Here is a 24,403-nt window from a genome sequence, read left to right on the forward strand (position 1 = left end):
CATTCCACCTTCACACAAGATTGCTTCTTAATTCTTTTCATACACAGAAGATTAACTGGAAGGTTAAAACACTATGTTTGATAGAATAAAAGAAGGACATTCCCTTTTATGTTCCTTTCCAAGAGCCGACAAGCTGTACTCATATCACCTGCCAAGTATAAGGTTATTAAAGTATGCCAGATTAAGCAGAAAATCTATAGTCCATCCTGGAGTTGTAGCTGTCACTGACTCAGAACTTTCCAATTTTAGAGAAATTGTAGATGTAGCTTTTCTTAAACAAACTGACAGTCATTCAGTAAGAAAAACAATGTCGATGGATACTTGTTATGAAGTATGAAGGATTAAAGTGTGTATTATTTGAGACGGTCTCAATTTGATTTTGAAAACATACTCGCTGCACTGTCTGTGTGAGACAGAACACCGATATAGTTGTCTGTAGTCTACAGATTTTATATATAAACTGTGCCTGTCTGGAGTCATAATGGAGGGCAGAATGTACAGAGACACTGTCATCTTACCTATTCAGAGCAAAAGTGATAGTGTCTTTACAAAAAGGACCCTTTAAACCCCCGATACTCACCTTGCATCACCACTCTTTCCTCCATCGTCGCCTGAACCAGAGTCCCAAGTGTTGGCTGGTTATGAACCCAAGGGAAGAAGTGACCTCACTTCCTCTGTCATGTGACAGTTCTTGGGCATAACGAATGGTTGCCAGACCCAAGGCGCAAAAACATTTATTTAAATGTATCCCTTAATGGCCACAAAGGATACAAATCCACTTTGTGTACACCAAATTCCTTGATAAACCCAGTCGTTACCTTTTAAAAGTAGTATTGATATCATCACTGTGCTGCACAAAGTAGTACGAGGGGCCCAGCAGGCTCCACCCACTACAGACTGCCAGTAGAAAACTACAGGAGGGGTGGAGACAAGACCAGTCACCTTGAACAAGGATAGAGAGAGAAGCAGTGACTGGTCTTTATTACAGGAAGCTCCTGCACAGAGGTAAAGTTTCACAGTGGATTGCTGCATAGATCAGGAAGAAATACACAAAGCACATCAAGATTCAAGTAAGAATACACATGACTCTTGTATTCCACCGATATTTGCTTATTCTGGAATTTAGCTTTAAAGAATACTGTACATCAAACAAATCTTTTAAATGAGCAGAGCTGTCCCCGCAGATGATAAGTAAATCTCTTGACAAAGTGTTTCATGTATCCAAGCATAATTTTAATAAAAGATGACACATCTGGAAAAATATGAGAACATGTATGGTGCAGACAACAAAGTATACCCTGTCATGTACAGTTAACCTTCTGCCATGCAATTTCAAATTTGAATAAGCTTTCATGTGAAATTACAAGAGAAACAAGGGGTATCAGAACTCCAATGAAACGTCTTCATCAAAATCTGTGCAGCCATGCTAACATTTCAGATATGGATATTCTTTCTTTTCTGCCTGGTCAGTGTAATCAGACTCATTTTCTCAGACTCAGTGTTTATAAAATACCTCGGACATAATCTGTGAAAACTGTTGAGAGTCCGACTGTTTCAAATTCTCTTTCTAAGTCACTAACCGATGGATAAACCTTCACTTCAAATGTAGAAAGTCTGTAAAGAAAGGAAAATGTGATATGAAATATACTTTAGGCAAAACTGTTTTTATTTTGTTTTAAATGGAGTGGAGAGGAGTTAGAACCCTCCTGCATCCCTTGGGTGCCTGATGTGCTGCTCTTGGAGCCCAGCACTCTGTGGTGGTAGCGAGACCAGTGATTTGTAAAGGGGTAGTATAAGTGATCACTAACCCCATTTGACATGACCCCAGTCTCTCACTGTCACTTGCACAATGTCTCCAGTCCCCAACCAAACCTGCTGCCTGTCTACAGTCTTTGACCATCATTTACGCTAGTATATCTGCAGTTTTTGACAGTCCATTCTAGGATTACACATACTAACATTATGTGAGGCCCCTTGCATGATGTCAGGGGCCACAGCTGAAGCCCCTTGTAACTCATAAATTGACAACCACCGGGGTAGAACTCATGAGAGATTTTTTTAACTGCTTTCTGCACCACCGTTGAGATGATTTCCCTTGCATTGTCACTGGGACACAGATGTAAAATCACTTATATTTTAAAAAGTGTGGAGGGATTAGAAAAGTGGCTGTTCCTGATATAGTGGGAGGGCTCAAGTGCAGGCCCTGACATAATGCACTGAATGCAATGCTACAGAAAGCTGTCAGGGGCAGGAGATGCTTAGAGTCTGAAGGTAAGCTGCAAGAGATGGTCAGAGGCTGCAGGTATGCTACAAGTAATGGTCAGAGTTTGCAGGCATGCTACAATAGATGGTCAGAGCCTTTAGGTAGCTTCAAGAGATGGTCAGAGCCCGAGAGCATGCTACAAGAGATGGTCAAAGAATGTGGTCATGCTACAAGAGATGGTCATAACCTGTGGGCAGAATAAAAGAGATGGTCACAGCCTGCAGGTATGCCACAAAAGATTTTCAGAGCCTGCCAGCATGCTACAAGAGATGGTTAGAGACTACCAGTATGCTAAAATGGATAGTCAGAGCCTGCAAGAATGCAACAAGAGATGGTCAAAGCCTGTAGGTATGCTACGTGAGATGGCAAGAGCCTGTGGACATGTCTCTGGAAGACTGCTCTTTATTCCATGCCTGTTTGATGGGCATCAGGTAGTAAAGGGAATTACCCTAGCTTTATTTGCTATCTGTATACACCTTGGGAGATTTCCTCCATGTCTTGCAGAGTTGATGACTCTCAGTAAGGTGAAATCTCTCCCCTAAAAATTTGGTTAAGGTTGGAATAAGCTATGCCAACTTCCAGTGACCTTCCCAATGGCCAGCAAGGAATTTGTATTGGATATGGCAAAGGCAACAAGTGGGGCTAACAAAAAAAAATTTGAATGCAGTAGGGAAAGTTTAGAACATGCTTTTATAGCTGTGATACCTTTATGAAAGTCCCCCCATTAAAATCTGTTTTGGACAGCTTAGAACCTCTTTATAAAATAAATACCAATTGTTTGGAAGTGCACCATGCTCCTTCGGTCTGTGTTACTCATAGCACTTTATGATACATTTTACATTCAGAGGTATCATCCTTTTAAAAGAACTAATGCTGTTTATCAGTAAGGCAAATTACCTCTTTTGGTCTAGTGGTAATTTCACTTCACATAAAACGCTAATCATTTTCTCTTTACATTTCTTTCCACTGGAGTCCACGTCCACTTTACAGCTTTTCTGGAGGACCATATATTCCTGTAGAACAGGCCACAAATGTGGAAAGAACTTTTTACAGTGAGCTTGGTATTTTAACACAGAACAGACGGCTAAGTACGTATGGCTTCTAGATACAGACAAGCATTCAGGCCTTATGTAAAACTAGCCCAAAGTCCGACACGCTCCCTGTTGTAGAGGAAGGACTGAGTAGATGTTTCAGATCACTTTAATCTTAATGAGGTACTGCTCAACGTGAGGATTTGTGTGTTTTTCTTAAAGCGCCTATGGGTAAAAAAAAAAAATTAATTAGAAAACCCTTTCCCTGGCTTTCACGGTGGAGAAGGTGATGTCACAATCCTTCTGGCGAGATCTTGGGAACAGTGTGTAGCCCAACTGTTGTAAGAAGACACTCCAGCACAGTGCAGTTTACTTTCATTAGATATGGGATCTTCATCTCTTCCAATCTCACCAGAAGGATGGTTGATGATACCCTCCCAGTGCAGAAGCTGGGGGTAACGTAATTTAATTGTTTACCTTTTTTTTATATACATAGGAGAGGAAGGCCTGCGAACAAGCACACTTTGCCTTTTAGTACAAGGTCTACTTTAAAATGTGGGTAACTAAAGAAACAAAAATCTTCTTAGGATATCTCACCAATGGAGTCCCCAATGAACTTAAGTTATTGGTCATTCAGCCCTACAGAGTCTACCAACTGATTAAATATCCTTTTGAGCATTCTCTTTTACACTGGGGAATTCAAATAATATTAAGAGAACAAATAAAAGTACAGGTTATTCTCGGGGGAAACCCCTTTAACTGCCTCCGGGCCGGCCATAGTAGAAAAACGGCCGGCCCGGAGCTCTCTAGATCTGAGCGGGCGTCTTTAGACGTCCGCTCAGAAACGCCCCCCTCAGACACGAGCGGGAAATTGCCGTTTTTTAAAAACAGACAGCGATGCCTGATACCATACAAGCGATCCGTCGGCTTTAGAGTCGGCGGATCGCGTGTATGGGGTGCCGATTGGTGCCCCCCCAAGCTTCTAAAGAGTCGCCTATGGCCAATTTTGGGTATGGTAGTTTTCTGCAATTTCGCGGGTGCGCGCAATTTTAAAGCTTGACATGTTTGGTGTCTATTTACCCGACGTGACCCGATCTTTTATATTTTACCAAAAAAATGGGTAATAATAAATGTTTCTTAACATAATGTAAAAAAAAAACTTTTTTTTTTCAAAATTTTCTGTAATTTTTCCTAATTATAATAAAAAATAAAAACCCCAGTGGTGATTAAATACCACCAAAATAAAGCTCTATCTGTCCCCAAAAAATGGTATAAAATTCATTTCTGTACAGCGTTGCATGGCGGAATAAGCGTCAGTCAAAGTACCGCAGCGCTGAATGCTGAAAAATGGCCTGGCCAGGAAGGGGGTCTAAACACCTGGTCTTGAAGTGGTTAAAGGAACCAGTAGTTTCAGAGATATAGGTAGCTGAAGTTTATATGCAAAACTCAGTCTCTCCTGATAAGGTCAACCACACACCCACCTCTTCTAAATTCCCAAACCGCCCCATTGGTCTTTTAACATAAACAGCAGCCTCACTGATGAATAAAAGAATGATCAGGAAGTTAAAGAGGTCAGAGCCAAGCTTGATGTTTAGGAAAAGTCAAGAGTTGCACTTTAGTTGACTAAATATCTCAACCCACTAATTGTTTTATTTGATTGTTGCATTTAATTTTTTAATATGCTGTTTTAAAGTGTACCTAAAGTCATTGCCTGTTTTCTAGCATTGGAGTCTTTGCTCTCAGCATTTGCTGATGATACTAAGCTATGTAGGGCAATAACTTCAAAACAAGACATAAAATCACTGCAGCAATACCTAGTTAAAATTGAGGAGTGGGCTGCAACTTGGCAGATGCAATCCAGTAGTGGAAAATGCATAGGTATGCACATGGGAGCTAAGAACATGCATGCAAATACTATCTAGGAAGTGCTCCTCTGGGGAAGACATAGATAAAGATCTGAGGGTTCTTACAGACCACAAACTCAATAAATAGCATGTAATGGCAAGATACAGCTAGCAAAGCAAACAGAATACTATCCTGCATTAAAAAAAAAACATTTTTGCAAGAGATAAAAATATACTGGTTCGGCCTCAGTTCAGTTTTGGTCAGGTTTAATTCCTTAGAGCTTACAATAGTCTAGTGTTGGTTAATGTTAGACGGCTGGTAGGCTGCCAAATTTCTGAAGTCATAGAAAATAATTAGAGAGGAGCTGTGATTTCAGCGCCTCCAATGTGAATTTTGAAGATGAGTTTCTCCAAATTGCCTGCAGCTACAGATGTGAATGAACGCTTGTTTTGAAGTACTTTTACTGCTTGTTCAGAATCTGTAAATAATTTAATGTACATATTGTGGGCACAGGTTCATTTCACTGTATTTTTTCACCACAGCCTCAGTTTGAATTGTCCACATTTTTGACAGGTGTACTGTAGAAGTAAGATCAGATCACTCTGCTTTCTGTTTAGCCCTGGGTATTGGAGAAAAGGAGCTTCACTACTCACCCGAATACTACTCCTGTCTCCTTGCAAAAGAATTAGAATTATTTTGCCCATGAACATCAGTTTTCCAGTCAAGTTCAAATCAGCAGTCCATTTTTCTACTGTCCTGACATATCTTTCCTTTGCTCTCATGTGATCTAAATGTAAAAGCATCGTCCAGGTACCCTCGTCAGTCACAGTCTCTGCTGACAGAGGGTGGTTTTCATCCGAAATGGAATCCCCAATTAGAGTGTTAAGATTCTGTTGCGCCCACAGGACCAAGTCATGTATCATCGGTTCTGAGAGATGCCGGCCAGCTTGGCCAAGTAATTTGTCTCTGAGCTCTTTACACTGCACCCTGGTAAGTTCTTCCGAGCTGACAGATACATTTGGTAGGCTGGATGGATATGTAACTGGCAGATCAAATATGAGTCGTAGACGAATTTCTGATTCTGTTAGCCGCTGCACGCTTGTCTGAATCATTACTGTTATTCCACTCTCTGCAAAACATGGAAACTCAATCAACCACAATGTGATATCCCGACAGCAATAAATCAGAGGAAAATTACATTTTCCAATAGCTCTTCAAGTCATTCGTCTTGTGCTAAGGACTTCAAGAATCAAATGTTAATGGACAGTTCAGAGTTACAGGAACTTTACCATCAAAATAGACGAAAATTATTTTTATGTTCAGGCACAATGGGGATGTAGTGTCTTTTTATGTTATTAAGAAGATATAATACATAGTGACGTATTTTAACTGATTCTTGATCAAATGTATTGCTTTATGGTAATGATGGACAAATGCTAGGAACCAGGTAGCCAATGATCCCCCAGAAAGCTGCCACTCAAGCCTTGGACCTTTTTCTATTGTTGTCAGGAATTCTCCTGTCCTGCACCTTCACTCTGTAAAACTCTGCCCATACTAAATGGTTCAATGACTTCATAAAAAAAGACATCTTTAGGAAAGCATATAATTTTCCTTAGTGTTTAGGTAAGTCAAACCACATTTGCCGTGCCTGACGTTTTATCTATTCTGCCTTCTTTACTGGTGACATGTCTTCGTACTTATTAATTACATACATGTGCCTTACTCACTAACCTTCAGAATTCTTTTGTGACATCTGCTCCCCACTTTCCTCTGTACTTATCTGTACTATACCAGCTGCATTGTAGGTCAGTTATTGGGTTAAGTATATATAAAAGCAATTTTTTTTCTTTCAAACTTGCCACTTGTCTTTGAAACAGAAAGTGAAGGCAGATTTCCCACCAAAAAAGACAAGTACCTTAACCAGTACAAAAGCAAAAAATTCCCCAGCACTCACCAGCCAGCCTGCAAAAAAACCAACAACAAAAAACATATACTAACTATTAGGGTTAAAAACAGAGGTTTGAGTTGCACAACTTTTGCAAAATATGTGGAAGCCGCACTGCCTAGTCAAGGCCCCTCTGTGTAGTGTGGTCCTAACTCTAATCTACGAGAACCTCCATCTTGGGGCATATATAGTAAAAGATAAATTGGGTGCAGGTTTGCCAGGAGGTAGCCCAACCTCCATAAAGGCATAGGGACACACCAGAAGCCCAGCACACCACAACGGCAGCTAAATGGCAGCCCTTCCATGTGCACCTTGTTTGAAGCTAGTTATGAATTGATGAGTGTGTTTGCCATTTGTTTCACTTGTTGGATTTGGTGTGGGAACACACTGGGGGCTTCAGCTGCATTGTGATGTGCGGGGCTTTTGGTGTGCACCTATACCTTTGAGGAGGTTGGGCTGCCTCCTGGTAAACCTGCACCTAGTTCATCCTTTGCTATATATGCTCCAAGATGGAGGCTCTCATAGACTAAAGTTTGGACAGCACTACACAGAGGTGCCTTGTCGAGGCAATGCGGCTTCCACAAACTTTGCAAAAGTTGTGCAACTAAAACCTTTATTTTAACCCTAATAGTTAGAGAGTGTCATTTGTTTTTTTGCAGGCTGGCAGGTGAGTGTGCTGGGAAACGTTTGCTTTTATACTGTGTAAAGCCCTTCCATGGGCACCTTGCTTTAAAGCTGGTTATGAATTGATCAGTGCGTTGCCATTTGCTTCAGGTGTCTTAACCATTCTCTACTTTCTGCAAAACTGCAAAAAAAGTGTTCTCTGTACATATACTTTGTACATGTAAAGCCTTTAAATCTTTTTACAGGGACAAAATTAGATTTTAATAGAATTCAACACCTTTAGACAGACATGAACCCTTCATCTCCTGTTTATTATTATGCAGTATCCTCTCTCTTTCACAATGCACAGATCCTGCGTTTTTCTGTACCTTTGTGCTACTGACCTATGTGAAAAGCATTCATACTCTATAAAGACATTTCTATATCGAGTGCTCTGTACACATTACTCCTCATGATAGAAGCCTATGTCTCCCTTGGCATTTTATTTCACCTTAAGTCAAAAGGTTTCTCAGCTATTTCAAATGCTGATGAAATCACTTACAATGGATGCTGCTTCTTGATGTTTAAAAGTTTTAGTTTCCTGCAGGACCAGCTCATCTCCTGAGCACTGGCCCCGATATCCTGTTTTAGGGTGCCTCCTTTCCCTTGCAGGGTCCTATGGTGCCACCCTTGTGTGTGCTAGTAAGCTGTAAGTTTATCCACAAACACACAGACACAAGGCAAGCCAATCTCTTCCTCCCTGCTCCTCCCTTCCCCAAGCTAGTAGATGAACAGCTTTTGTAGACTGTGCTCTCCCATGTGATTTTGTAGTGGACAGGAAGTTCAGGGAAGCTGTGCTGACAGAGACAAAAGTATAAGGAATGTTTTTGCGGGGCAACATGTTTTTGTTTGATCCGGTTTCCGTATTAAGTCTGAAAGTTTAAAGGGTAAGTCTACTTTCCCGAGTGAATTTTAAATCTGGCCATCTTCCCCCCTCGATATAATTATCTTTCAGTGAATTCTACTATCCGTACCCCAGGCTGCTGTGTAGTACAGCCCTGGATTTTTGAATTTCCCTTGCAAATGGCAAACACTCATTGGTTTCCTGACCAATGAGAAGCGCTTCTCATTGGTCAGCACAGTAACCATCAATGAGTGCACGCCCTTTGCAAGCTAAATTCAAAATCCTTAGCGTAGGCTGCTCTATGCAGCAGTTCGGGGTACAGATAGCACACTGTGCCGGCAGAGGGGGAAGGAGCATTTGCCCGAAAGGTAGGTATAACGGGGGGTAAGTTGGAAGGATAGGGGGCCAGATTGGAGTCACTAATTCCATTTTCCCAAATTTACTTGGGAAAGTGGACTTACCCTTTAATACTACTTTAAACTCTTTACAAAAAATGCAGGACCTTGTCTACAAACAATGACGTGTAAGTGTGGCTACAAGATTCTGTATTTTAACAAGGACTCCATGCTACGGATGTCCTACCTGGTCATGTTTTTGTGCTGCCCTGAAATATGTACCCTACTGCCATCTTACTGGAATTTTAAATCACTGATCTCTCATGGAGTCCATACTTTTATATCAGTAACTTTGAGTTTGCAGTCACTTTGTTCTTTCTCTGTAATGTTCAGTTTCTAGGCAAAATATTGAATTCCAGACATACAGGGTTATTCACAAAAGGGTGAAGAGTTTGGAGAAGGCAGGAGAAGGGAACAATCTAGGACAACATAGCTGAACTGGAAAGTGATGTACATTGGAGAATTTTACTAAATCAGCTCTGTTGTCCTAGATTGTTCACTTCTCCTGCCTTCTCCAAACTCTTCACCCTCGAGTGAATAACCCTGATAAACTATGCAAACTAGATTCCTGCTGAATCATCCAAAAATAAATCCGTAGGTGGCCCTCCTGGAACCACTAAGTTCAAATGTTTCAGTCAACTTTTGTCAAAGGAGCAGAGTGGAAAATTATCAACCGAACAGTGATTGCAGCCATCAGCTTTCAGAATATAATAGCCAGCAAGATTCCACTATGTGAATGGGGGAATTCAAGTGATTTTTCTTGTTTGGCCTGCGGGGTTGAACAACAAAAATCTTAAGCTTATGGCCAGACTGGAGAGAGACCGATAGGCGGAGGTTGGAATCTGCCTTGCAGCATAACACGTTTGAGAACAGGCCTTCTGAAAACACCAGGACACCGTCAGCCAGATGATGAGATAAATCAGGGTAACCCAGTGTGCTCAGTTGTTGCAAGGATGAAAACCAAAAGCTTTGGCCAGGTAAACTGTATCCACCTTATGTATTTGGATGCAAATTAAAAGTGTGTACCTGTAATTTATACATCATTATAGCAATCATTTTATTTAATGATGGTGATTTGGATTCAATTATTATTATAATTTTCCTTTTAGACATATACATAATTATAGTACTTTTCAGGTAAATACCATTGTTGTCTGTTTGAATAAAACAAAAGAGAACATTAGGTCCTTTGCATATTATGACAAATGTGTAATGTTCTGTTTTAAAGAAAATGTTTTATGTGGAATTTTAACAAACTCGAAGTTATACAATTGTAATATAAGTAAATATCTCAAACACAACGATCTACAATGGTACCTGAGTAACCCAAACAAAAGATTAAAAGCAGTTTGGCCTCTTTCACATGAGTGGCAGGGTCAACTGCCTTCCCCAAAACCTCCCAAATGTTTTAGGTGGTTTGCAGGTATTCAGGAGACAATACTGCCTCTTTCTAAATGCCTGTTTTTTTTTCCATCTCATCTCAAAGAGGATTTTACATTGAAATACTGTGCCACAGCTGTGTGCCAATTGGTTGGTGCCCAATCACAGTGCGGTCCCACAGACTTTAATGGGCATGTTTTAGCAGGCAGTGCCACCTGCCAAATGTGACATGCTGAGTTGAAATTGGTGCATCACCAAATAGGTGGTCAGTTTGGGGGAGGGGCTGGCATAAAAATGCAGCTTAACCGCCTGTTTCTACCGCTTCTTTGCCGCCCATCTGAACCTGTCTCTGCCCAGGTCCTCACAGCAGCTTATAACATCCCTTTGTTTCCCCACCACTTCATCCACTGGAGTGAAGCAAATACCTGTATATACTTGAGGCTAAAGCCAGCCATACACCGCCATCTTTTCTTCGTTCAACCTGCAGGCTGAACTAATTAATTATAACAGACTCCTCCATCCGTGCTTACGAGCATAGATGGCGGAATCCCCTGCAGTTTTTACTGTATGCAGACAACGGCTGCCAGATGCTGACAGAATACCCAAACAGACCTTGCAGCCAATTGGCTGCAAGCTCTGTTCGGCTGAAGATTTTCCAAACAGCTACTTTGATCTTCTGAATGAGAAATGCCAGCTGGAAGGGTGCGAATTTCTGATGGTTTATCAAGAACTGTACAAAAATCGCACCGTTCATGGCCAGTTATACATAGGGCTAAAGACTATCTCCCTACCCCCACGTGACATCGGTGGGTAGGAAGTGGAGTATGTCAAATGCCCGCCTATACCTGTGAGTACCAATTATATCACTTCACTTCCTGAGGACAACAGGGGAGGGAAGGAAGTACAAGCAGCTGCAGGAGCCAGCATTAAAGCAAACCTGTTGCATTGCCCTACATGTGCAAAGCACATGCACACTTTTATTGAATATGAGGGCTGCCATTGCCTGCCTCCTTCGGGTTGTTATGTTAAACCAATGTACTTTAAATGCTTTGATATACTGACCCAACGCTAGTACATGAACAAAGACACCTGAGTTTCCTTATCTTGTTCCTCAAAATAGTGAAGCCAGTGGCTTAACATAACAGTTAGTCAACTAACACTTTTAGAAGAAGGTCAACATTGGCTGTCCTGAATCTCTCCAACAAGTTTCCTTTAATGGATATATTAGGGTGGAAATGGTTAGGGTTAGGATAGATTAGGGTGGACAATGGTTAGGATAGGTTAGGGTGGACAATGGTTAGGGTTAGGATAGGTTAGGATGGACAATGGATAGGGTTAAGATAGATTAGGGTGGACAATGGATAGGGCTAGGATAAGTTAGGGTGGACAATGATTAGGGTTAAGATAGGTTAGGATGAACAATGGTTAGGATAGGTTAGGGTGGACAATGGTTAGGGTTAAGATAGGTTAGAGTGGACAATGGTTAGGGTTAATATAGGTTAGGATGGACAATGGTTAGGATACGTTAGGGTGAACATTGGTTACGGTCAAGATAGGTTAGGGTGGACAATGGTTAGGGTTCGGATAGGGTAGGGTGGACAATGGTTAGGGTTAGAATAGTTTAGGGTTAGAATAGTTTAGGGTGGAATATGGTTAGGGCTAGGATAAGCTAGGGTGGACAATGATTAGGGTTAAGATAGGGTAGGATGAACAATGGTTAGGATTAGAGCTGCAACAGTTATTCGATTAAGTCGATTAAAATCGACGATGGAAAACGTTGTCAACGTTTTCCATCGTCGATTCGTCGGCTAAAATTCAAATTTCCCGCTCGCCGCTGCTTACGCCCGCCGTTTACGCCACTTACGCCGCTTACGCCGCTTACGCCACGCCCACGTCGTTTAAGCCGCTCGCGCCTACACCGGTATACCCGCTCACGCGACGCCGCTTACGCCACGCTGAGGAGATGTGTCTGGCCCTCTCATCCCGGTGAGCTGCCCGATTCGCCGCTGGCCGCCGACATGATCAACGCCGCTGCCCGCCGACAACACCAAGGTAAGTGGAGATCGGCCGGGAGCTTTTTAATGCTGCCTGTGTGTGTTTTTTTTTTTTTAACAGGTTCATTTCACTGTATTTTTTCACCACAGCCTCAGTTTGAATTGTCCACATTTTTGACAGGTGTACTGTAGAAGTAAGATCAGATCACTCTGCTTTCTGTTTAGCCCTGGGTATTGGAGAAAAGGAGCTTCACTACTCACCCGAATACTACTCCTGTCTCCTTGCAAAAGAATTAGAATTATTTTGCCCATGAACATCAGTTTTCCAGTCAAGTTCAAATCAGCAGTCCATTTTTCTACTGTCCTGACATATCTTTCCTTTGCTCTCATGTGATCTAAATGTAAAAGCATCGTCCAGGTACCCTCGTCAGTCACAGTCTCTGCTGACAGAGGGTGGTTTTCATCCGAAATGGAATCCCCAATTAGAGTGTTAAGATTCTGTTGCGCCCACAGGACCAAGTCATGTATCATCGGTTCTGAGAGATGCCGGCCAGCTTGGCCAAGTAATTTGTCTCTGAGCTCTTTACACTGCACCCTGGTAAGTTCTTCCGAGCTGACAGATACATTTGGTAGGCTGGATGGATATGTAACTGGCAGATCAAATATGAGTCGTAGACGAATTTCTGATTCTGTTAGCCGCTGCACGCTTGTCTGAATCATTACTGTTATTCCACTCTCTGCAAAACATGGAAACTCAATCAACCACAATGTGATATCCCGACAGCAATAAATCAGAGGAAAATTACATTTTCCAATAGCTCTTCAAGTCATTCGTCTTGTGCTAAGGACTTCAAGAATCAAATGTTAATGGACAGTTCAGAGTTACAGGAACTTTACCATCAAAATAGACGAAAATTATTTTTATGTTCAGGCACAATGGGGATGTAGTGTCTTTTTATGTTATTAAGAAGATATAATACATAGTGACGTATTTTAACTGATTCTTGATCAAATGTATTGCTTTATGGTAATGATGGACAAATGCTAGGAACCAGGTAGCCAATGATCCCCCAGAAAGCTGCCACTCAAGCCTTGGACCTTTTTCTATTGTTGTCAGGAATTCTCCTGTCCTGCACCTTCACTCTGTAAAACTCTGCCCATACTAAATGGTTCAATGACTTCATAAAAAAAGACATCTTTAGGAAAGCATATAATTTTCCTTAGTGTTTAGGTAAGTCAAACCACATTTGCCGTGCCTGACGTTTTATCTATTCTGCCTTCTTTACTGGTGACATGTCTTCGTACTTATTAATTACATACATGTGCCTTACTCACTAACCTTCAGAATTCTTTTGTGACATCTGCTCCCCACTTTCCTCTGTACTTATCTGTACTATACCAGCTGCATTGTAGGTCAGTTATTGGGTTAAGTATATATAAAAGCAATTTTTTTTCTTTCAAACTTGCCACTTGTCTTTGAAACAGAAAGTGAAGGCAGATTTCCCACCAAAAAAGACAAGTACCTTAACCAGTACAAAAGCAAAAAATTCCCCAGCACTCACCAGCCAGCCTGCAAAAAAACCAACAACAAAAAACATATACTAACTATTAGGGTTAAAAACAGAGGTTTGAGTTGCACAACTTTTGCAAAATATGTGGAAGCCGCACTGCCTAGTCAAGGCCCCTCTGTGTAGTGTGGTCCTAACTCTAATCTACGAGAACCTCCATCTTGGGGCATATATAGTAAAAGATAAATTGGGTGCAGGTTTGCCAGGAGGTAGCCCAACCTCCATAAAGGCATAGGGACACACCAGAAGCCCAGCACACCACAACGGCAGCTAAATGGCAGCCCTTCCATGTGCACCTTGTTTGAAGCTAGTTATGAATTGATGAGTGTGTTTGCCATTTGTTTCACTTGTTGGATTTGGTGTGGGAACACACTGGGGGCTTCAGCTGCATTGTGATGTGCGGGGCTTTTGGTGTGCACCTATACCTTTGAGGAGGTTGGGCTGCCTCCTGGTAAACCTGCACCTAGTTCATCCTTTGCTATATATGCTCCAAGATGGAGGCTCTCATAGACTAAAGTTTGGACAGCACTACACAGAGGTGCCTTGTCGAGGCAATGCGGCTTCCACAAACTTTGCAAAAGTTGTGCAACTAAAACCTTTATTTTAACCCTAATAGTTAGAGAGTGTCATTTGTTTTTTTGCAGGCTGGCAGGTGAGTGTGCTGGGAAACGTTTGCTTTTATACTGTGTAAAGCCCTTCCATGGGCACCTTGCTTTAAAGCTGGTTATGAATTGATCAGTGCGTTGCCATTTGCTTCAGGTGTCTTAACCATTCTCTACTTTCTGCAAAACTGCAAAAAAAGTGTTCTCTGTACATATACTTTGTACATGTAAAGCCTTTAAATCTTTTTACAGGGACAAAATTAGATTTTAATAGAATTCAACACCTTTAGACAGACATGAACCCTTCATCTCCTGTTTATTATTATGCAGTATCCTCTCTCTTTCACAATGCACAGATCCTGCGTTTTTCTGTACCTTTGTGCTACTGACCTATGTGAAAAGCATTCATACTCTATAAAGACATTTCTATATCGAGTGCTCTGTACACATTACTCCTCATGATAGAAGCCTATGTCTCCCTTGGCATTTTATTTCACCTTAAGTCAAAAGGTTTCTCAGCTATTTCAAATGCTGATGAAATCACTTACAATGGATGCTGCTTCTTGATGTTTAAAAGTTTTAGTTTCCTGCAGGACCAGCTCATCTCCTGAGCACTGGCCCCGATATCCTGTTTTAGGGTGCCTCCTTTCCCTTGCAGGGTCCTATGGTGCCACCCTTGTGTGTGCTAGTAAGCTGTAAGTTTATCCACAAACACACAGACACAAGGCAAGCCAATCTCTTCCTCCCTGCTCCTCCCTTCCCCAAGCTAGTAGATGAACAGCTTTTGTAGACTGTGCTCTCCCATGTGATTTTGTAGTGGACAGGAAGTTCAGGGAAGCTGTGCTGACAGAGACAAAAGTATAAGGAATGTTTTTGCGGGGCAACATGTTTTTGTTTGATCCGGTTTCCGTATTAAGTCTGAAAGTTTAAAGGGTAAGTCTACTTTCCCGAGTGAATTTTAAATCTGGCCATCTTCCCCCCTCGATATAATTATCTTTCAGTGAATTCTACTATCCGTACCCCAGGCTGCTGTGTAGTACAGCCCTGGATTTTTGAATTTCCCTTGCAAATGGCAAACACTCATTGGTTTCCTGACCAATGAGAAGCGCTTCTCATTGGTCAGCACAGTAACCATCAATGAGTGCACGCCCTTTGCAAGCTAAATTCAAAATCCTTAGCGTAGGCTGCTCTATGCAGCAGTTCGGGGTACAGATAGCACACTGTGCCGGCAGAGGGGGAAGGAGCATTTGCCCGAAAGGTAGGTATAACGGGGGGTAAGTTGGAAGGATAGGGGGCCAGATTGGAGTCACTAATTCCATTTTCCCAAATTTACTTGGGAAAGTGGACTTACCCTTTAATACTACTTTAAACTCTTTACAAAAAATGCAGGACCTTGTCTACAAACAATGACGTGTAAGTGTGGCTACAAGATTCTGTATTTTAACAAGGACTCCATGCTACGGATGTCCTACCTGGTCATGTTTTTGTGCTGCCCTGAAATATGTACCCTACTGCCATCTTACTGGAATTTTAAATCACTGATCTCTCATGGAGTCCATACTTTTATATCAGTAACTTTGAGTTTGCAGTCACTTTGTTCTTTCTCTGTAATGTTCAGTTTCTAGGCAAAATATTGAATTCCAGACATACAGGGTTATTCACAAAAGGGTGAAGAGTTTGGAGAAGGCAGGAGAAGGGAACAATCTAGGACAACATAGCTGAACTGGAAAGTGATGTACATTGGAGAATTTTACTAAATCAGCTCTGTTGTCCTAGATTGTTCACTTCTCCTGCCTTCTCCAAACTCTTCACCCTCGAGTGAATAACCCTGATAAACTATGCAAACTAGATTCCTGCTGAATCATCCAAAAATAAATCCGTAGGTGGCCCTCCTGGAACCACTAAGTTCAAATGTTTCAGTCAACTTTTGTCAAAGGAGCAGAGTGGAAAATTATCAACCGAACAGTGATTGCAGCCATCAGCTTTCAGAATATAATAGCCAGCAAGATTCCACTATGTGAATGGGGGAATTCAAGTGATTTTTCTTGTTTGGCCTGCGGGGTTGAACAAGAAAAATCTTAAGTTTATGGCCAGACTGGAGAGAGACCGATAGGCGGAGGTTGGAATCTGCCTTGCAGCATAACACGTTTGAGAACAGGCCTTCTGAAAACACCAGGACACCGTCAGCCAGATGATGAGATAAATCAGGGTAACCCAGTGTGCTCAGTTGTTGCAAGGATGAAAACCAAAAGCTTTGGCCAGGTAAACTGTATCCACCTTATGTATTTGGATGCAAATTAAAAGTGTGTACCTGTAATTTATACATCATTATAGCAATCATTTTATTTAATGATGGTGATTTGGATTCAATTATTATTATAATTTTCCTTTTAGACATATACATAATTATAGTACTTTTCAGGTAAATACCATTGTTGTCTGTTTGAATAAAACAAAAGAGAACATTAGGTCCTTTGCATATTATGACAAATGTGTAATGTTCTGTTTTAAAGAAAATGTTTTATGTGGAATTTTAACAAACTCGAAGTTATACAATTGTAATATAAGTAAATATCTCAAACACAACGATCTACAATGGTACCTGAGTAACCCAAACAAAAGATTAAAAGCAGTTTGGCCTCTTTCACATGAGTGGCAGGGTCAACTGCCTTCCCCAAAACCTCCCAAATGTTTTAGGTGGTTTGCAGGTATTCAGGAGACAATACTGCCTCTTTCTAAATGCCTGTTTTTTTTTCCATCTCATCTCAAAGAGGATTTTACATTGAAATACTGTGCCACAGCTGTGTGCCAATTGGTTGGTGCCCAATCACAGTGCGGTCCCACAGACTTTAATGGGCATGTTTTAGCAGGCAGTGCCACCTGCCAAATGTGACATGCTGAGTTGAAATTGGTGCATCACCAAATAGGTGGTCAGTTTGGGGGAGGGGCTGGCATAAAAATGCAGCTTAACCGCCTGTTTCTACCGCTTCTTTGCCGCCCATCTGAACCTGTCTCTGCCCAGGTCCTCACAGCAGCTTATAACATCCCTTTGTTTCCCCACCACTTCATCCACTGGAGTGAAGCAAATACCTGTATATACTTGAGGCTAAAGCCAGCCATACACCGCCATCTTTTCTTCGTTCAACCTGCAGGCTGAACTAATTAATTATAACAGACTCCTCCATCCGTGCTTACGAGCATAGATGGCGGAATCCCCTGCAGTTTTTACTGTATGCAGACAACGGCTGCCAGATGCTGACAGAATACCCAAACAGACCTTGCAGCCAATTGGCTGCAAGCTCTGTTCGGCTGAAGATTTTCCAAACAGCTACTTTGATCTTCTGAATGAGAAATGCCAGCTGGAAGGGTGCGAATTTCTGATGGTTTATCAAGAACTGTACAAAAATCGCACCGTTCATGGCCAGTTATACATAGGGCTAAAGACTATCTCCCTACCCCCACGTGACATCGGTGGGTAGGAAGTGGAGTATGTCAAATGCCCGCCTATACCTGTGAGTACCAATTATATCACTTCACTTCCTGAGGACAACAGGGGAGGGAAGGAAGTACAAGCAGCTGCAGGAGCCAGCATTAAAGCAAACCTGTTGCATTGCCCTACATGTGCAAAGCACATGCACACTTTTATTGAATATGAGGGCTGCCATTGCCTGCCTCCTTCGGGTTGTTATGTTAAACCAATGTACTTTAAATGCTTTGATATACTGACCCAACGCTAGTACATGAACAAAGACACCTGAGTTTCCTTATCTTGTTCCTCAAAATAGTGAAGCCAGTGGCTTAACATAACAGTTAGTCAACTAACACTTTTAGAAGAAGGTCAACATTGGCTGTCCTGAATCTCTCCAACAAGTTTCCTTTAATGGATATATTAGGGTGGAAATGGTTAGGGTTAGGATAGATTAGGGTGGACAATGGTTAGGATAGGTTAGGGTGGACAATGGTTAGGGTTAGGATAGGTTAGGATGGACAATGGATAGGGTTAAGATAGATTAGGGTGGACAATGGATAGGGCTAGGATAAGTTAGGGTGGACAATGATTAGGGTTAAGATAGGTTAGGATGAACAATGGTTAGGATAGGTTAGGGTGGACAATGGTTAGGGTTAAGATAGGTTAGAGTGGACAATGGTTAGGGTTAATATAGGTTAGGATGGACAATGGTTAGGATACGTTAGGGTGAACATTGGTTACGGTCAAGATAGGTTAGGGTGGACAATGGTTAGGGTTCGGATAGGGTAGGGTGGACAATGGTTAGGGTTAGAATAGTTTAGGGTTAGAATAGTTTAGGGTGGAATATGGTTAGGGCTAGGATAAGCTAGGGTGGACAATGATTAGGGTTAAGATAGGGTAGGATGAACAATGGTTAGGATTAGAGCTGCAACAGTTATTCGATTAAGTCGATTAAAATCGACGATGGAAAACGTTGTCAACGTTTTCCATCGTCGATTCGTCGGAATAGGTTAGGGTGGACAATGTTTAAAATAAGTTAGGGTGGACAATGGTTAGGGTTAGAATAGTTTAGGGGGGACAATGGTTAGGGTTATGATAAGTTAGGGTGCACATCGGTTAGGGTTCGGATAGGTTAGTGTGGACAATGGTTAGATTTAGGATTGGTTAGGGTGGACAATGGTTAGGGCTAGGATAGGGTGGACAATGGTTAGGGCTAGGATAGGGTGGGCAATGGTTAGGGATAGGTTAGGGTGGGCAATGGTTAGGGATAGGTTAGGGTGGGCAATGGTTAGGGATAGGTTAGGGTGGGCAATGGTTAGGGTGGACAATGGTTAGGATATGTTAGGGTGGGCACGTTTAGGGCTAGGTTAGGGTTAAGAGGTTTGAATCCTATCCTCAGGCTGTACTGAAATAAAGAGTCTGTGATCAGATCCAAACAGAGGCTAGCTATACAGACATAGATATGTAATGCAGGGCAGCCAGACCCGGTTTCCGTAGCTATCCAACTCCGTCAGTTTACCCCATACATGGGACCTACTTTTCCTAAAGGAAGTACAATCTGTAATATGTAGTAACTGGGGTGCTGGCACCTACAAGGTGTGATATGGGGGACCTTCCTGCAGAGGAAAACTTGGTAATATTGCCCATACTGTCCCTATATGCCAGTTCAGGCACAGTATGTACATTTTGTTGGTAAAATAAGAATTGCTAGGACACCATCTTCCAGCTTGTACATATATTTTATTATATGCAAAGAATGCGAATGCAAACTAATCAATGTAATGCTAACTTTGCTAGAAATGTGTTGGGGTGAATAGCTAGGGTTAGGGTTCATTGACACCATTGTGGTGCAGTAACGTGCACATTACCGCAACACATGATAACATACAGTATGTGTGTGCTATAGATTCTAAATGGCACCCCAATGCACTTTTGTAGCAGCACAGCGTTTGTTGCCGAAAATGAGCATGACTCAAATTGATGGGCACACACACTTTATGTTGCTTCATGGGCTCATCATACCTAGTATCTCATATTACATACACACACACACATGTATAATATATATATATACACACACACACAATATATTCCCATTATATGTTAGTGTTATTTGCAGTAACAGTTTCCAGTCATAAACAGCCTTTGTTTTAATGTGTCAGCTTGTGTTAAGGGTTTAAATCGATCCATACATTAAATAATGACAAATCAATAGGTTTATCTAGTCTGTGGTAGATAAGAGCTGGCACCGTGTCATTCACCTGAACGTGAGAGAACTTCAAATTCTCCCGGCTCACAGTATATGGCTGACAGCACAGAGATTTCCTCCAACACTGCCTCAGACATGTCTGTGTCCCATGTGCAGCCGTGTCACCACGTCCATGTCTCGATCCGGGCTCATCAGCACTACTTCCCTTTCCGCTTCTCCTGTACAATGAAGCCTCCTCTGCATTACACGACTTCTCCACTGGGTGGCAGAGCGTTCCTGAATTGAGCTACATTTTCGCTCAGGACCACAAGGTGGCGGTGATGGCGCTTCCATTATATATTCATTTGGGTTTGTCATGCTCCTGCTCAGATTACTGATGGAAATAAAAGTAATGTCTTATTGTGTTCGCCATCGATGAATGGAAGCTTTCTGTATTCATGTACATAAAATAAATTACACATTAGATCAGTGGTTCTCAACTCATGGGTCGCTACCCAAAAGTGGGTCGCGACACCTTCTGCAGTGGGTCGCGGCGTCCTTCCTGCATGTTCAGGAGGGAGACATAGAGGGGTGATTTGTGCGAGCCAGCCTGTGGGAACTATATATTGAAAACTGTTCCCTCTCATACACCCCCCTGCGCGTGAACTGACCCGGGGAAATCGGGGACTATTTCCTCACTTTCGGGAGGCGGAATAATATCGATAGGAGAATGAGCTGGTCCCGCCTCTTAGGGGCGGAGCTAAGAGGGCCGTCTCTTAGCTCCGCCCCCTGGTCGCCAAGACGAGGAAGAGGGCCATGGGCCTGAAGGAGAGGGAAGGTAAGTTTGGAGTGGGAGGGGGCGCTGGGAAGAGAGAGAGAGAGATGGGTCGCGACTTAATGACCAAGGACAAATGTGGGTCCTGAGGTTACACAGGTTGAGAACCACTGCATTAGATCATAGTAGCTAACATTTTTAACCCTTTTACTGCCAGAAATTTTTTTGTTTGTTTGTTTTTGCACACATGTTAACCAGTTGACATCCGCGGTGTTAAACCCCCTTCCCATCCAGGCCATTTTTCAGTATTCAGCGCTGCGGTAAACTTGAAGCCTGAACGTTACCTAAAACATCCAAAAATACATATTTTCTGAAAGCAGAGAGCCTGCAGAATACAATGGTGGCAGCTGTGTCTATGTCATGTGATATTAGCACAACTGTTTATCAAACCCAAAAATGTAGAAAAAAATGCATGCTAATTGATTTTGGTGGACGCAAACACAATATAATACCCCTTTTTTGGTAAAATATTAAGATGAGGTTGTGCAGAGCAGGCAGATAGCAGACAAATTAGATCTGAAAAGTGTGTGCGTCTGTGAAATGGTAAAAAAATGACGATACCCAAAATTGTTCATAGGTGACGTTTTAAAAGCCTGTACAGGTCATGAATTCAGTCAGATGGGCGGCAAGAGGGCAGTAAAAATTTTAAAGGAGAACTATGAGATGAGTGATTTCCACTCACCTCATAGTTCTAGCCGACCTGTGACAATGAGACTGTCACAGGTCGGCTCAGTAGATAGGGAGGTGAGCGAACACATACCGGGTTTGCTCACCTCTCGATCCTGTCACGGCTCTCTGCTGTGACAGGGGAGGGGCTGGATTCCCCTCTCCCCGCTCCGATCTGCCAGCGCTGACTGGCAGAACGGACGGGTAGGGGGCGGGTACAGCTGGCTCTGCCTCTAGATAGGTCCGCTGCGGCGTCTCAGTATACCGTGAGCTGTAGCTTATACTGAGCTTAGGGTAACGGGAGGACGCTAGTTTGTGTCCTCCCGTTACCCTAAGGAGAACTATTGGGCAAAACACTGACCCCCATAGTTCTCCTTTAAACAGCATGTAGTGTTTGGCAGGCAGTGCCGCTTGACAATTGCAATCAATGGAACCGCGTTGCAACCACGTGGGTACACAGTTGTACAGTACGCAGTAGTAGCACAATATTTCAATGGACGATTTCAAAAAAAGCCACATTCAGGAGGTGGCAGTATCGCCAGAGCCCTGGTGCTCTACCACCCTCTGAAAAGCAATCCACAACGGATCACTTTCCATAGGAGTTAACCATGAATTATTGCTCTCACTCCAGTGTGCACATCAGTGCCTAACATGTGTGGCGCGATTGCCGTTTTTGTACACAGGCACACCCGACACATGTGTTTATGTTTGCATGCGCATGTAAATTATTTAACCTTTTTTTTTTCCACTTAACCCTATTGCTATCACATAGAGGGCTGACACACTGGTAGTGATAGGTCCCCTTTAAGGAGACATCATAGACCCCAATGACCCTTCTGCACTCCAATAAATCAAAACAAGCACGATCGGTCAGCTTCATACCCAACCACAGCAAATGAAACTGGAAGTGATGTAAGTCTTCTTGCTTCCAGTTACATTTTATACAAGGAGCACATATATTTTTGCTCCTCTCCATCCTGACATCCAGCATGAATGTCTTGAGCAACCTGGAGAGACAGGTCAGTCCAGGATACATGGTAGGGGTAATCCAGCAGGGGGGAGCATTTGTGAACTGTAGAAGTGATCCACCCAAATAGAACCCCTGTTGTCTTTTTATCGCTGCCCTTATCTGCAGCGAGGACACATCCCCTCACTTCCTGTCTATTTGACAAGTGTTATGGCAGGAAACAAGGAGGATATCTCCACTGGGAACACAGGCAGCAATTATAGAAGTGTAGAAGTAGTCACTGGCACACCTAGGTCCAATGCATCAATCTGTCCTTTTATTGACGACAGATACACATGGCATTACAAGTACAAAGCAACGTTTCGGAACCTAGTATGTCCCTTCATCAAGCAAGAAGCACAGTGACAACAGTAATTAAACACTGTTTCATTTGATTAACTTGTTCCTTTGTGTCCCTGAAATGTCACATCATGAAAATAAGTGCACTGATGATGCTTTGCAAACTTTCCAATATCTCCACTTTGGAGAGGAAAAGCATTTGAGACAAGAGGAGAAGTCAGAACTTCTGACAAGTTTTTGTTGCTGTTTGTGTCTATACTGGGGACATCAGCAAAAAGTTTCCCAGCACACTCACCAGCCAGCATGCAAAAAAACTTGTCTCACCGTTAAGGTTAAAAACAAAGGTTTAGATACACGTCTTCTGCAGAAAATGTGAAAGCCGCCTCGCCAAGGCACCTCCATATAGTGCGGCCCTAACTCTAAACTATGAGAGTCTCCATCTTGAAGCACATGTGGCAAAAGATAAAATTGAATGCAGGTTTGTCAGGAGGAAACCCAACCTCCTTAAAGGCACAGGGACACATGCACTGTATAAAGCCCTTCCATGTGCACCTTGCTGTAAAGCTGGTTAAAAATTGATGAGTGCGTTTGCCATTTGTTTTGCTTGACTGATTTGGTGCAGTGACGCATGGGGTGTCTCAGCTGCTGTCGACTTTTCAATTGACTTTTGTGGAAGAGACAGTCTGAAAAATCACGGCTGAACAGTGACTGCACCCAATAAGCAACAGGGCTAGTTGGGTTTTTGTCAGCGGTGCACCCACTGTTGTGAAAATACAATAGCCTGCCAGGGGGTTTCCTCTATCCTTGCTGCTAGTGTGGATGGGACAATCAAGTTTTTTTTCTCATTTAACCCTGTGGGGCTGAAGAAGGAAAAAGAAAAAAAAAAACATTGAATGGCCAGCTTTAGAGTCACAAACCTGGCACAAGCATGAAGATAAAGACATCTGACATTATACTGACTTTACTAATCTGTGTACTTGTTCCAGGTCAGGGACTGAAAGCCATTGTGTCGACATAAAGGTCAGGGAACAAGCAATTTAAGCAGGAGTTCAGCAAAAGGAGTCCTACATATTTCCCTTAGCATTCACATGGGATGTGTTGCTTTGTACATGGTGAAGGGCTGGTTGTTGATACACTCAGAGCTGCAGGAAGAAGCATGCAGGTAGCACATGTAACTCAATGGAGACGCAGGAGCTGTGCTCCCTCAGACACTGCTTCCTGCAGCTCCAAGTTTTCACAGCCACACACACGTGCCTGGAGCCATCACGTCTCCATCCAAGGGCATACACCGGCTGTGTGCGCGACTGTCAAAACTTGGAGCTGCAGAAAGCAGCATGTGAGGTCACACTGCTCCTGCATCTACTTGAGCTGCCCGATCAACAACAACCGGGCCTTCATGCTGTACGGGG

General features: G+C 42.5%; 2 protein-coding genes across 2 annotated transcripts; both read right to left on the minus strand.

The window, feature by feature from the left end:
• Positions 1–1,095: 1,095 nt before the first annotated feature.
• On the minus strand, positions 1,096–6,274 carry LOC108791801 (RWD domain-containing protein 3-like). The gene is made up of 3 exons (XM_018562372.1): positions 5,793–6,274; positions 3,161–3,276; positions 1,096–1,614 (listed from the first exon to the last, which is right to left on the minus strand). Exons 1-3 carry the CDS (start codon positions 6,249–6,251, stop codon positions 1,503–1,505), a joined length of 687 nt encoding a protein of 228 aa, XP_018417874.1. The 5' UTR covers positions 6,252–6,274; the 3' UTR covers positions 1,096–1,502.
• A 6,227-nt stretch (positions 6,275–12,501) lies between these two features.
• LOC108791800 (RWD domain-containing protein 3-like) lies at positions 12,502–20,414 on the minus strand. The gene is made up of 2 exons (XM_018562371.1): positions 20,261–20,414; positions 12,502–13,097 (listed from the first exon to the last, which is right to left on the minus strand). The coding sequence occupies exons 1-2, from the start codon at positions 20,343–20,345 to the stop codon at positions 12,502–12,504; spliced, it is 681 nt and encodes a 226-aa protein (XP_018417873.1). The 5' UTR covers positions 20,346–20,414.
• Between the last annotated feature and the right edge of the window lie 3,989 nt (positions 20,415–24,403).

Source organism: Nanorana parkeri, unplaced genomic scaffold (assembly GCF_000935625.1).
Source record: "Nanorana parkeri isolate BGI_ZX_2015 unplaced genomic scaffold, ASM93562v1 scaffold575, whole genome shotgun sequence".
Taxonomy (NCBI): Eukaryota; Metazoa; Chordata; class Amphibia; order Anura; family Dicroglossidae; genus Nanorana; species Nanorana parkeri.

Coding starts and splice junctions, on each gene's coding strand:
- LOC108791801 (XM_018562372.1), bottom strand. CDS start 6,251: ATGATTCAGACAAGCGTGCAGCGGCTAACAGAATCAGAAATTCGTCTA. Junction 3,277..5,792: donor GAGACAGGAGTAGTATTCGG/GTGAGTAGTGAA, acceptor CCTGTTCTACAG/GAATATATGGTCCTCCAGAA. Junction 1,615..3,160: donor TTACCACTAGACCAAAAGAG/GTAATTTGCCTT, acceptor CTTTCTTTACAG/ACTTTCTACATTTGAAGTGA.
- LOC108791800 (XM_018562371.1), bottom strand. CDS start 20,345: ATGTCTGAGGCAGTGTTGGAGGAAATCTCTGTGCTGTCAGCCATATAC. Junction 13,098..20,260: donor TGAAGTTCTCTCACGTTCAG/GTGAATGACACG, acceptor CATGTTTTGCAG/AGAGTGGAATAACAGTAATG.